At 42.0% G+C, this 13,405-nt stretch overlaps 1 protein-coding gene across 1 annotated transcript in view; it reads left to right on the top strand.

The window, feature by feature from the left end:
- The window catches only part of LOC141101762 (acyl-coenzyme A synthetase ACSM3, mitochondrial-like), a 96,479-nt gene that overhangs the window by 29,492 nt on the left and 53,582 nt on the right, over positions 1–13,405 (top strand). The window contains exons 2-3 of the mRNA XM_073591067.1: positions 11,148–11,380; positions 11,468–11,678. Coding sequence (XP_073447168.1) covers positions 11,177–11,380; positions 11,468–11,678 — 415 coding nt within the window. The 5' untranslated portion in view covers positions 11,148–11,176. The remainder of the gene's footprint in view (positions 1–11,147; positions 11,381–11,467; positions 11,679–13,405) is intronic.

Here is a 13,405-nt window from a genome sequence, read left to right as displayed (position 1 = left end):
TGATGTTGCTAGGGTTCTTCAGATCTTTGAAGATTTCCTCCATTTTTTCCTGCAAATTTTCTTTTTCGCCTTGCGCTTCCGGGAGGCCTCTAATCCGGAGGTTTTTTCTTCTGCTGCGATTCTCTTGGTCTTCCATTTTGTACCTTATATTCCTCTGTTCCTTCTGCAACACTTCTATCTGATGTTTCAAATTTTTTATTTCTTCTCCTTGCTTGTCCACTGTTGTTTCCACTTCCTCCACTCTAGTTAGTAGGTTGCTCATGTTCTCGTGTATAGTACTGATCTCACCTTTGATTGAGGCCTCCAGTTTCGCGAACATTTCAGCGATTTCTCCCTTGGTAGGAAGCTGGTTCGCCTGTTGGATCTCTACTGGCGTTTCTACTTCTACCTTGTTACTGGAGAGTCTTGTGTCCATATCAGCCATTTGTTTTCTTGTTCCAATTTTAGCCGATCGATCTGGAGTTTTATTTTTTGCGCCTGTTGAATTGCTTTCTTTGCTGCTTTCATTCACCATATATTTTCTGATGGTTCCCGGGCTTGCGCTTGTTCTGGGTGGGTTCGCGGGCCCTTTTGTTGATTTTCCTCTCATTTTCCACCTACACCGAATTAAAGGTTCCCAAACTACTTTGTGTGCTGCTGATTTCTGACTTTTTCCCCTGCTGTTGAGGGATGTCTTAATCCCCCCTGATAATTATTTTGTTGTGCCGTGAATATTACTCTGGTGTAGTGTTATATTGTAGCGATTCGTTGTCACAATACATACACATATATATGTGGGAACAGTATAACAGTCACCTATGATGCGACGTTCTCAAAAATAAGTCAGCTTGTTTTTATAAAATGCTATTGTATCGTGGTAGTCCCTTATTGTGGTAAAGTCACATATGTAGGTGGAACGGTGTAACAATCTCATAAGGTGAGCAGTTTCCTTACAGCTTAGCTGTATTGGGAGTACTCCTTTGCATCACTTACCCACCTCCCGGCACAAAGGTAAGCTAGCTTATTATTATAATATGATTTTATATAGTAGTGGTACCTTGTTGTGGTAAAATCATATGTACAGGTGAGGCAGTATATGAGTCACATATGGTACAACGTTTCTATGCAGCTTAGCAGACAGAAAATAGGAGAAATCCGATGCCTCACTCACCCATCTTCAGTGCCAAAACAAACTAGTTATTATTACAGAGTGATGTTATACTTAATGCTACCTTGTTATAGTGTCGTCACATATATTGATGGGGTAGCATAGCAGTCACATGTGAACAAGGTTTCCCTGCAGCTTAGCCGTATTACAGATGATCCAGTATGTCACTTACCCATCTTCAGGCAAAAGAATGAACCAGCGTCTTACCCACTTTCTTCACTCCTGGGGCTTGCACCTGTTCCATAAGTTTTCTTTGGGTTTACCAGCTTCTATCAGGGCTGTCACTCTCTGCCGCTCTCTATCCCTCCTCCGCCTTTTGATCTTAGCGAGCCGTCTTCTCAGGCTCTGCTGTGAAGTGGATTGTGCTTGTCTCCTCTCCTCTCCTTTCTCCTCCCCACAGGCACCGGCACACGTTTTGCTGAGGCTCGGTGAGCCCGTCCAAGCTCCCGTCCGCGCAGACCGCTGCAGCTGTGGATTCGGGGCACCGTTCACACCGCCTCCACCTTCCTCAGCCAGGGCCCAGGGACGAAGTACAAGGAGCAATGATCGCTGGGTCCGACAGCGTCGTTCTGGGTTGGGGGGAGGGGGGGGGCCGGAGACTAGTGCATGGTCCGCGAGCCTGTTTTGGCAGGCATCACGGCGTGAGGGATACCCGTCCACCCAGGCTCAGCCCCGACCCGACCCCACCCACATCCGGCTCCTCCTCCTCGCCTGTGTGGTCGACTTTTTGTTTCTTAATTCTGTCATAGGGTTCCCCGTGACCACTTCAATGCACTGTATTATATACTCTGCACTGACTGCATATATATATATAATTACACGGTGTATGTGTATATTAATACATTGCCTGCACTGTATATATATATATATATATATATATATATATATATATATATATATATATATATATATATATATATATATATTCTACATATATATATATATATATATATATATATATATATATATATATATATATATATATATATATATATTCTACATATATATATTTACACAGTGGGGCAAAAAAGTATTTAGTCAGCCACCAATTGTGCAGTTCTCCCACTTAAAAAGATGAGAGAGGCCTGTAATTGTCATCATAGGTATACCTCAACTATGAAAGACAAAATGTGGAAACAAATCCAGACAACCAATTTTTGAAAGAATTTATTTGCAAATTATGGTAGAAAATAAGTATTTTGTCAATATCAAAAGTTCATCTCAATACTTTGTTAAAGGGGTTGTAAAGGTAAAAATTTTTTCACCTTAATGCATTCTATGCATTAAGGTGAAAAAACTTCTGACAGAACCGCCGCCCCCAGCCCCCCCGTTTTACTTACCTGACGCCTCGAAAGTCAGCTTCGCGTTCCCGACATCTGTTCCTCCGCTCACCCTGGCCGCTGATTGGCTGCAGTGGATGGATTGAAAGCAGCGCAGCCATTGGCTCGCGCTGCTGTCAATCACATCCGATGACGCGGCGCGCCGGGGGGCGGGGCCGAGTGATACAGCGAGCGGCTATAGCCGCCTGCTGTATCACGGGAGCGCGCCCGCAAGCACTCACCACCGTGCGAGGGAGCTCGCATTAAGGTGGTGAATGCTTGCGGGGAGGAGCTGAAACAGCCGCCGAGGGACCCCAGAAGACCAGGTTCGGGGCCACTCTGTGCAGAACGAGCTGCACAGTGAAGGTAAGTATAACATGTTTGTTATTTTAAAAAAAAAAAAAAAACACCTTTACAAACGCTTTAATTATCCTTTGTTGGCAATGACAGGGGTCAAACGTTTTCTGTAAGTCTTCACAAGGTTATCACACACTGTTGCTGGTATGTTGGCCCATTCCTCCATGCAGATCTCCTCTAGAGCAGTGATGTTTTGGGGCTGTTGCTGGGCAACACGGACTCTCCACTCTCTCCAAAGGTTTTCTATGGGGTTGAAATCTGGAGACTGGCTAGGCCACTCCAGGACCTTGAAATGCTTCTCACGAAGCCACTCCTTCGTTGCCCGGGCAGTGTGTTTGGGATCATTGTCATGCTGAAAGACCCAGCCACGTTTCATCTTCAATGCCCTTGCTGATGGAAGGAGGTTTGCACTCAAAATTTTATGATACATGGCCCCATTCATTCCGTTATGTACACGGATCAGTCGTCCTGTTCCCTTTGCAGAGAAACGGCCCCAAAGCATGATGTTGCCACCCCCATGCTTCACAGTAGGTATGGTGTTCTTTGGTTGAAACCCAGCATTCTCTCTCCTCTAAACACGACGAGTTGTGTTTCTACCAAACAGTTCTACTTTGGTTTCATCTGACCATATGACATTCTCCCAATCCTCTTCTGGATCATTCAAATGCTCTTTAGCAAACCTCAGACAGGCCCGAAAAAAGGTACTGGCTTAAAGTGGATGTAAACCCCCAATTTTTTTTTTTTTTTATATATCATACTGTAGAGTATAAGATTTCCTATCATTTGAGCCCAGTCTTGCCACACAGAGTTAATCCATCTCTGAGCAATCCTCTTTTATTGTTCAGTGAGATAATTCTTGACAAACTGAGAAAAACTTTGTCAAATCCTCCCCCTTGCTGTGAGTGACAGCCTAAGACACATGCAGTATTGTTTAATTCCCTCCCCCACTCCTTTCTTCAGCAGCTCTGCAAGGATTGGCTGTTCCACACCTCAGCATGATTTGGGTTGCTGAAGTCATGTGGTTACTTTCCTGTCTTTTCACTGCATGTTAGAGATCATAGCAGAAATTCAGTGTTAGAAATACACAGGGGAGTGTAGAGGTGGGCGGGGAGTCTACTGACATCATGACTCCACCCACCGAGCTCCAGACAACAGACCCACCCACAGAGTATGCAGTTTTTCGGGTCTAATAACAGACAGAGGGGAGACATTTGACAGGTAAAGATACATGCAGGAGGCATGTATATCCTTATAGATAACCCCTATGGCAGTAGTTTAGAAAGGATGACATTGGGTTTACATCCACTTTAAGCAGGGGGGCACGTATGGCACTGCAGGATCTGAGTCCCTGGCGGCGTAGTGTGTTACTGATGGTAGCCTTTGTTACGTTGGTCCCAGCTCTCTGCAGGTCATTCACTAGGTCCCCCCGTGTGGTTGTGGGATTTTTGCTCACCGTTCTTGTGATCATTTTGACCCCACGGGGTGAGATCTTGCATGGAGCCCCAGATCGAGGGAGATTATCAGTGGTCTTGTATGTCTTCTTGTATGTTTTCTAATTATTGCTCCCACAGTTGATTTCTTCACACCAAGCTGCTTGCCTATTGCAGGTTTAGTCTTCCCAACCTGGTTCAGGTCTACAATTTTGTTTCTGGTGTCCTTTGACAGCTCTTTGTTCTTCACCATAGTGGAGTTTGGAGTGTGACTGTTTGAGGTTGTGGACAGGTGTCTTTTATACTGATAACAAGTTCAAACAGATGCCATTAATACAGGTAATGAGTGGAGGACAGAGGAGCCTCTTAAAAAAGAAGATACAGGTCTGTGAGAGCCAGAAATCTTGCTTGTTTGTAGGTGACCAAATAGTTATTTTCCACCATAATTTGCAAATAAATTCTTTCAAAAATCAGACATGTGATTGTCTGGATTTGTTTCCACATTTTGTCTCTCATAGTTGAGGTATACCTATGATGACAATTACAGGCCTCTCTCATCTTTTTAAGTGGGAGAACTTGAACAATTGGTGGCTGACTAAATACTTTTTTGCCCCACTGTGTGTATATATATATATATATATATATATATATATATATATATATATATATATTTATATATATATATATATATATATATATTTATATATATTAATTAAACTGCCTGCGCGCCACTAACTAACCTGCCTTTCTTGCTCAAGTACTCCCACTCTCTCCACGTTATTGCACTACGGCCACCATGTAAGCAGCCTTATATAGTGTGGGGCGTGGACTTGGCCCCTGAGCCGGAAGCCTTTGGCCAATCATGGTTCTCCCAGCAGATCGCACTGTGATTGGCCAAAGCATGCCTGTCAGGTACATGCATTGGCCAATCAGCAGCCATCAATGCACTGCGATCTCGCAGTGCATTATGGGGCGCTTCGTGGCACTCAAATTTGCTGCAAACGCCCCATATGTTCGGTTTGTTTGCGGACTAACAATACCCGATGTTCGATTCGAACCTCAGGACCATTCCTACATGTCACTAAGCAAAAGCAAAGGTCAAGAGAAAGATTTGATATGTACAGTATCTCACAAAGGTGAGTACACCCCTCACATTTTTGTAAATATTTTATTATATTTTTTCATGTGACAACACTGAAGAAATGACACTTTGCTACAATATAATGTAGTGAGTGTACAGCTTGTATAACAGTGAAAATTTGCTGTCCCCTCAAAATAACTCAACACACAGCCATTAATGTCTAAACCACTGGCAACAAAAGTGAGTACACCCCTAAGTGAAAATGTCCAAATGCTTGGCAAGTCAATCACCTTTACCCTCAGCTTCTTTAGCAAGGCAGTGGTCGTCTTGGAGGTGTGTTTGGGGTTGTTAACTTGTTGGAATACTGCCCTGCAGCCCAGTCTTGGAAGGGAGGAGATCATGCTCTGCTTCAGTATGTCACAGTACATGTTGGCATTCATGGTTCCCTCAATGAACTGTAGCTCCTCAGTGCCAGCAGCACTCATGGAGCCCCAGACCATGACACTCCCACCACCATGCTTGACTGTAGACAAGACACACTTGTCTTTATACTCCTCACCTGGAATTGACACCATCTGAACCAAATAAGTTTTACTTGGTCTCATTAGACCACCAGTAATCCATGTCCTTAGTCTGCTTGTCTTCAGCAAACTGTGGGCTTTCTTGTGCATCTTTTTAGAAGAGGCTTCCTTTTGGGACGATAGCCATGCAGACCAATTTGATGCAGTGTGAGGCATATGGTCTGAGCACTGACAGGCTGACCCCCCACCCCTTCAACCTCTGCAGCAATGCTGGCAGCACTCATATGTCTATTTCCCAAAGACAACCCCTGGATATGACGCTGAGCACGTGCACTCAACTTCTTTGGTCGACCATGGCAAGGCCTGTTCTGAGTGCAATCTGTCCTGTAAACCCCTGTATGGTCTTGGCCACCGTGCTGCAGCTCAGTTTCAGTGTCTTGGGAATCTTCTTATAGCCTAGGCCACCTTTATGTAGAGCAACAATTCTTTTTCAGATCCTCAGGGAGTGCGTTGCCATGAGCTGCCATGTTGAACTACCAGTGACCAGTATGAGAGAATGAGAGCGATAACACCAAATTTAACACCCATTCACACCTGAGACCTTGTAACACTAATGAGTTTACATGACACCAGGGAGGGAAAATGGCTAATTGGGCCCAATTTGGACATTTTCACCTAGGGGTGTACTCACTGTTGCCAGCAGTTTAGATATTAATGGCTGTGTCTTGTGCTATTTTGAGGGGACAGCAAATTTACACAAGTTATACAAGCTGTACACTCACTACTTTACATTTAGGCAAAGTGTCATTTCTTCAGTGTTTGTCGCATGAAAAGTTATAGTAACATATTTACAATAATGTGAGGGGTGTATTCACTTTTGTGAGATACTGTACATACTTTTATCGCTTTTAAAAACAGTGCTTAAAGTTAAAAAGAAACTAAGCTCTGATTCATTTATTGAACTAGAAAAACGAAAAGTTTTCAAAGTGAATCTCCAGCCAAAATGTTCTGTGTTTTTTTTTTTTTTTTTTTTTTTTTTTTTTTTTTTTTTAGATTTGCCCTCATTTCCTGTGATATTGACCACAGGTCTGAAGGGGAACGAGGACTCAGGCAGTAATAAAATACTGACAGTAACCTTTGCTTATGCATTTGTTTATCCTATTCTGTGACTAAATTGCCCAGATGGGTGACAGATTTACTGCAAAATAACTCTAGGGTCAAATTTGTACTGTACTAAACATTGTAATGTTTTATATTAAGACTAGTAATTGTTTGCTAATTCATAAATGGGTTGATTTAAATGAATGCTTTTGGCCTTTACTTATACGGTAGGACACTGGTATGCATTACTGCCCAGTCAGACAATTTTGTAGTTGGAAGAAGTGGAGTTAATTGTAGACTTCTGGGAAAAGAGGCAGAGCAGGAGCTAAGTATGGACCATGGTAGATAAATGTCATAAACCAGTGCAACCAGAAATGTGTGGACTGCAATAGGAAAGACCAAAACGCATGTAAAGTAATAATAGTAAGATTTATTAAAAGGATAAGTCATAAACAATAAAGCAAACCAGCAAACAACCACATTGACACACAATAATAACTCTCTAAACCAAACGTGAATACAGGAGTAAGATATAATCATCAACGTAATCAAGCTAGGGTCATATACGAGGGATCAATTAGATAGAACAGGGAGCAGGACGGGACAGGGAGAGGACAACAGGAGGAAGGAATAAGTCTGCAAGACAGTGGTTCAGGGATGGATGCAGGGTTCAGGAACACAGGACACAAGGCACAGGTACAGGATTCAGGAATACAGGTCACAAGGTACAGGATTCAGGAATACAGGTTAGGGCTCAAGGATAATACCAAGGGAAATCTGTGAGCATCTGCCGAGTGTATATATACACACCTTCTGCAATCAGTCTCAGGTGACGCCTGATTGCAAGAGATGATGTTGGCTCCAGACTGCTGGTGGACACCAGTACTGCTGCCCAAAGATCTGACAGCGCCACCAGCAGGTGAAACCTTTCCTGACAATGAAAGAGGCAAAATGCAGGCTAACCACAGATTTAGAGTAGAGACAGAAGAGGTAGTATGGCAACTGATTGTGGACAAGTGGGCATAAAGGAGGTCAAATATAAGCTGATCATGGCAGGGGGGTTGAGGGAAGAAAGGAGAGACAGATGACCATAAAACATTGGGAGAGGCAGGGAAGAAAGCCAATTGGATAGAAAAGAGCAAGAAGACAAAATGTGACGAGAAGCTAGAAGGAACATGAAGAAGCAGAGTAAGGAGGGGAGGCAGACTGTGGACTGATAAAGGACAGTGGTAAGTGAAAGAGTGGACGCAAAGAGGAGACAAACATGAATACCTGGTGGTTGAGTGCTTCAGTAGTGAAAGCTAGCGTTATAATCTTTTAACCTTTGAAATACAGAAGTGACCTCGCAGCTAGACAGAGCTAAGTTCCTTAAAAACGTCCTAGGGGTATGAATCTATAATATAGGGTACACCGTTCATCAATCCTGGAAATGTAATAGTTTAGCACAGCATACATATAGTATTACAGCTTTGTTCATTGTAGTAATAGCAGCAAATGGAATAATAATGTGGGTGTATTGGTAGGCAGTAGGGTAGCTCTCATTGGTGCATTTGTGGCCACTAGAGCAATGTTGACTTACCCATTGGTCCAGTGGTATTGGGTCTACTTGAAATGGCATCATGCTTGCTCAGTCTTTATCCAGGCAATGTCATGCAGGCTAATCCATTTGCACACTGCCTGTGTACATGTGCTTTTGATGTTGTTCTTTCAACAACCCACTTCTCCATATTGCTGAGGGCGATGTGTCTGGACAGGGTAACTAATGGAAGAACTCAAATGCGCAAATCACTGCATACTTGTTGTTCTCGGCTGCTATAGGTGGCTAATGCCACGTACACACGATTGGAAATTCGGCCAGCAAAAGACAGATGAGAGCTTTTGGTCGGAAAATGCGACCGTGTGTATACTCCATTGGACTTTTGCTGGCCGAATTTCCACCAGCAAAAGATTGAGAGCATGTTCTCAATTTTTCCGACAGAAAAAGTTTCTATCGGAAATTCCGTTCGTGTGTATGCAATTCCATAAATCAAGTACGAGACGGAGCCGCTCAGTCTGGTAAAATGACCGTTCATAATGGAGATGGCACATTCGTCACACTGCAAATTTTTTAATCTTTCAATGCAGCGCATTCTCTTCTTCTTTATAATGCTAGAAGAATGAAGTTGTTTTGCTGCTCATATTCACACAGAGTTCTCATAAACTGATTTCTTTATTTTTTCTCGTGATCTCATGAATAATCCTTTTTGTTTTTAAAGCCAGATCTCCATAATGTTTTTAATTTTTTTATAGTCATTTTTTATTTATTTTTTTAATCAAGATCTCCTGTTGTATTTTTTTTTATTATTATTTTATAGTCATCTCCATATTTTTTTTTTTTTGTATGTCACGTTTCCACAAAACCATTATTATCTTGTATTTGTAAACCTCAAGGAGGTTGCTTGGTGTTGGTGTCCCTTGTTAACTTGACATTGTATTTTTGAAATGTACCTGCCTACTCAAAAAAAAAAAAACTGTCCTATTTGAAGAAAAACACATCGGCAAGTATTTTCATATAAAAAAATCTCCATTTATTCTGGCTTATAATAACAAAATAAATAGGGAAGGCAACGTTGGAGAAATAGCTGGAATTTGCGAAGCCTTTGGCCCCCAGGGCAGACATCAACTCCGTGGCTAAAAAAATTGGTAGCTTGAGAAGTCCATATAGAAGGGAGCACAATCTGGTCCAGGACTCCAAGAGATCAGGAACAGCAGCAGATGACATGTATGTCCCCAGGCTGTGGTACTACAACAGGCTGCGTCTTCTGTCAGACCAGACTGAACCCAGGCAATCACTTTCTTGTCCTCCATGCAACCTTCCCTCCACGCTGCCCTGCAGCCTTCCTTGGAGGTGGCTCTGGAGGTGGACTTATGGCAGGAGGAGGATGGGCGAGCGTACATAGGTGGACGTCATCCATCATTTGGCCACTCAACACTTTATGGATGGCCTCAAAAATGATTTTCTTGCATTTGTGGCGTGGGCCCTCCTCCATTTGCTGCAAATTTGAGGCTATATAGATGCCATAGGCCTTTACAGCGTTGAGAGGGGCTTTCAGGGTGTCATTAGCCTCCTTAATGACAAGTGCTGCCTCCTCTACGTTCCTCCCCTTCCTGGGCCTTTTGGGTGGAAGGCGGAGGGGAGGGACCTGGGATTGGGTGAGACTGGGCCCGCCACCTCCTGGCTGACACTAACTCCCACCTCCTGGCTGACACTTCCCCCCGCCTCCTTCTGTGTGCCACATTCCAGAGCCTCGTCCTGGCTGAGGTCTTCCTGTGTATGAAAAAGGGACATAGTTTTAGTTTTTGTTCATCAATTACACACATTTTTCAGCTCATGACTGTTGCAAATGAAATGTTAATAAATAGAAAAGACTATCATTCTGAGCCCAGCATTTTGCATTCTTGTCTCAATCATTTTTGGCCCCTACTGTCTATTGATATGTAAAACACTTTTTGTTAAATCATTCATTTGTTAGCAATAATAACATCTAGTTTTCCCACAAAAAATATGTTTAAAAATACTATACCTGGCTCCATCTGGGCTTCTCAATTTCTAAGGGATGGAAGGCCCAGGTTGGTCCTCAGAAGCCTCAGCTACGAGCGGACAAGAACGCACTGAAAAACAGATACGAACTGACTACACGCACTGAAAACCAGATACAAACCCACAAGCACAAACTGAACAGCAGTAAAACGATCTGAAAAAGCACAAGTCTGAAAAGCAGGAATCGTCTCTCACCAAACTTCTACTGACACGAGATTAGCAGAAGGAGCCCAAAGGGTGGCGCACTGGGTATTGAACTTCCTTTTTCTAGTCCCGTCGTACGTGTTGTACGTCACCGCGTTCTTGACGGTCGGAATTTGGTGTGGCCGTGTGTATGCAAGACAGCTTGAGCGAAATCCTGTCGGAATTCCGTGGGAAAAATCATCAGAGCTTTTTCCAACCAAAATTCCGATCGTGTGTATGCGGCATAAGAGTCACAAATCCCACTGCCACTTTGCTGATAGCCCAGGAATGAAGGGCAGAACTAACTCTCTCTCGCTTCCTGGGTTCTCCTTTAAATTCATATAGAATATATAAGGATAGGACTTAACATATGAAGGACAGGGCTAACCTTATTATTGATTATTTTTATTTGTTATTTTTCTCTATAGATTCATTGTTTGACAAAGCAATTGTTACTATGAATATTCTTCTTAAAGTCAAGCCATTCACCCACCATTTCACTCCAAGAGTTTGTTGCAGATTTTTCAGCAAGGACAAGACTTATTTTGCCCCTCAAAATTTCACAGACTATGAGAATATTAAACAGATCTATAAACCTGAGGTGCCAGAATTTTTTAACTTTGCAAGTGATGTCTTAGACAAATGGACAGCTGCTGAGAAGGTAATCTGTTCATTATCCATTATTTTTACATTTTTTTATCTCACTTTCAGACACCTTTTCTAAATGTTATCACTACTCCTTTCCTAGGATGGCACTAAGGAGCCCAACCCTGCTCTGTGGTGGATAGATGGTACTGGACAAGAGATCAAGTGGAGCTTTGAGGAGCTGGGCTTCCACTCTAGAAAAGTCGCTAACATTCTTTCTGATGCCTGTGACCTGAAACCAGGAGACAGAATTATTGTCATTTTGCCCCGGTTACCAGAATGGTGGCTGCTTAATGTTGCATGTTTAAGAGCCGGTATGTACATTGCAGCCTTGGAATTTTTAAATTGCACTGATTGCCATTTAGCAGGTTTGGATGAGCAATATTGCTGTGCCATTTGCTTTACCTAAACTTTTCAAGATAGAAGTATAGAACTGCTGACCTTTGTAAAGGAAAAAAAGTTTCAATGACATTATCCTTTTTTTTTTTTTTCCAACCCGAGGGATAACTGACTTGGAATAATTAAGTAGTAAGTAAAGCAAAAAAAAAAAATCTATTTGCATGTGCCTTAAAGCTGGCCAATCACCTGTAGAAATGTGTTTTGAATGTTCGTTTGAAATTCAGAAAAATCATTCGGCAGAGCTTACGATAGTACCATTACTGTCTCAACAATTTCATCCAAAAAACCCAGAAAAATTTTGGTTTGACTGCCATATTAATATTTCAAGTCTAATCTTTGATTTCAGGATGCACATATGCATTACAATAAGTGCAATTTTTGCCCAACCAAAACTACATTCACAGAATTTAGTTTGAGAAAAATGTTCCACCCCTACCCTTTGATTTTAAGAAAACCAAAAGAAAGTTCCAAAAACACATTTTTCAGAACAAAATTTCACTAGTGTATAGCCTGCTTAAGTCAGTGAATTACAAAGGGATTGTTTACACATTCTGTAGCCCTCTAAAGAGCTATCTGCAATGGATTGCTTGTGAGATGGCATTTGACAAGCGATGAGGAGGCGTTGTGTTGCCCCTTCCAGCCTGTTTAACCCCTAAAAGCCCACACCACTCTGCCGCAATTGTGTATATTGCACATGGTTGCTGTGTGACCCTATTCACTTGAATGGGTTATGCTTGATGGTTGGTACTGCAGCCTTTGCAGCTTGGGGGAGGGGGTAGGGGTCGGGTGTTAAAAACTGTGCTAATAGTAGGATAAATATATCAACCTCAAAGCCCACATTTTTAATTATAGCTTAGCAATGGTTACTTTCATATTTCTATATGGACAAATTCTCTATAGAATCTCTTGTTGTCTTTTATATACTATTCAAAGCACTTAGAACCATTCTAAGTTGGGGAATTACTATAGGGATTAGAGAGGGTTCAGCTACTAATAGGCCAATAAGGTCAGTGGGGCCAAAGCGCAAGTGCTATTTCCTGTTGTGTTCCTGAGTGATCCCTTTACATCCTGTACAGAATAAACCAACGTTTCTTTTTTCTTATCACTTCCATAGTTATCTGATTTTTTGTGCATGTAAGTGTCTAGCATATATACAGGTGCATCTCAAAAAATTTGAATATCATCAAAAAGTTAACTTATTTCAATAATTCAATTAAAAAAGTGAAACTCATATATTTTATAGATTCATTACACACAGAGTGATATATTTCAAGCATTTCTTTCTTTTAATTTTGATGATTATGGCTTACAGCTAAGAAAAACCCGAAATTCAGTATTACAGAAAATTAGAATATTGTGAAAAAGTTCAATATCATAGACTCATGGTGTCACACTCTAATCAGCTAATTAATTCAAAACACCTGTAAAGGTTTCCTGAGCCTTTAAATGACCTCTCAGTCTAGTTCAGTAGGTTACATAATCATGGGGAAGAATGCTGACTTGACAGTTGTCCAGTAGACAGTCATTGACACGCTCCACAAGAAGGGTAAGTTACAAAGGTCATTGCTAAAGAAGCTGGCTGTTCACAGAGTGCTGTATCCAAGTTGAGTGGAAGGAAAAAGTGTGGTAGAAAAAGGTGCAC

The sequence above is a fragment of the Aquarana catesbeiana genome, linkage group LG06, assembly GCF_042186555.1.
Source record: "Aquarana catesbeiana isolate 2022-GZ linkage group LG06, ASM4218655v1, whole genome shotgun sequence".
Lineage (NCBI taxonomy): Eukaryota > Metazoa > Chordata > Amphibia > Anura > Ranidae > Aquarana > Aquarana catesbeiana.
Note: the sequence above shows the minus strand (reverse complement) of the source record. Positions and strands in the feature narration are given on the sequence as shown.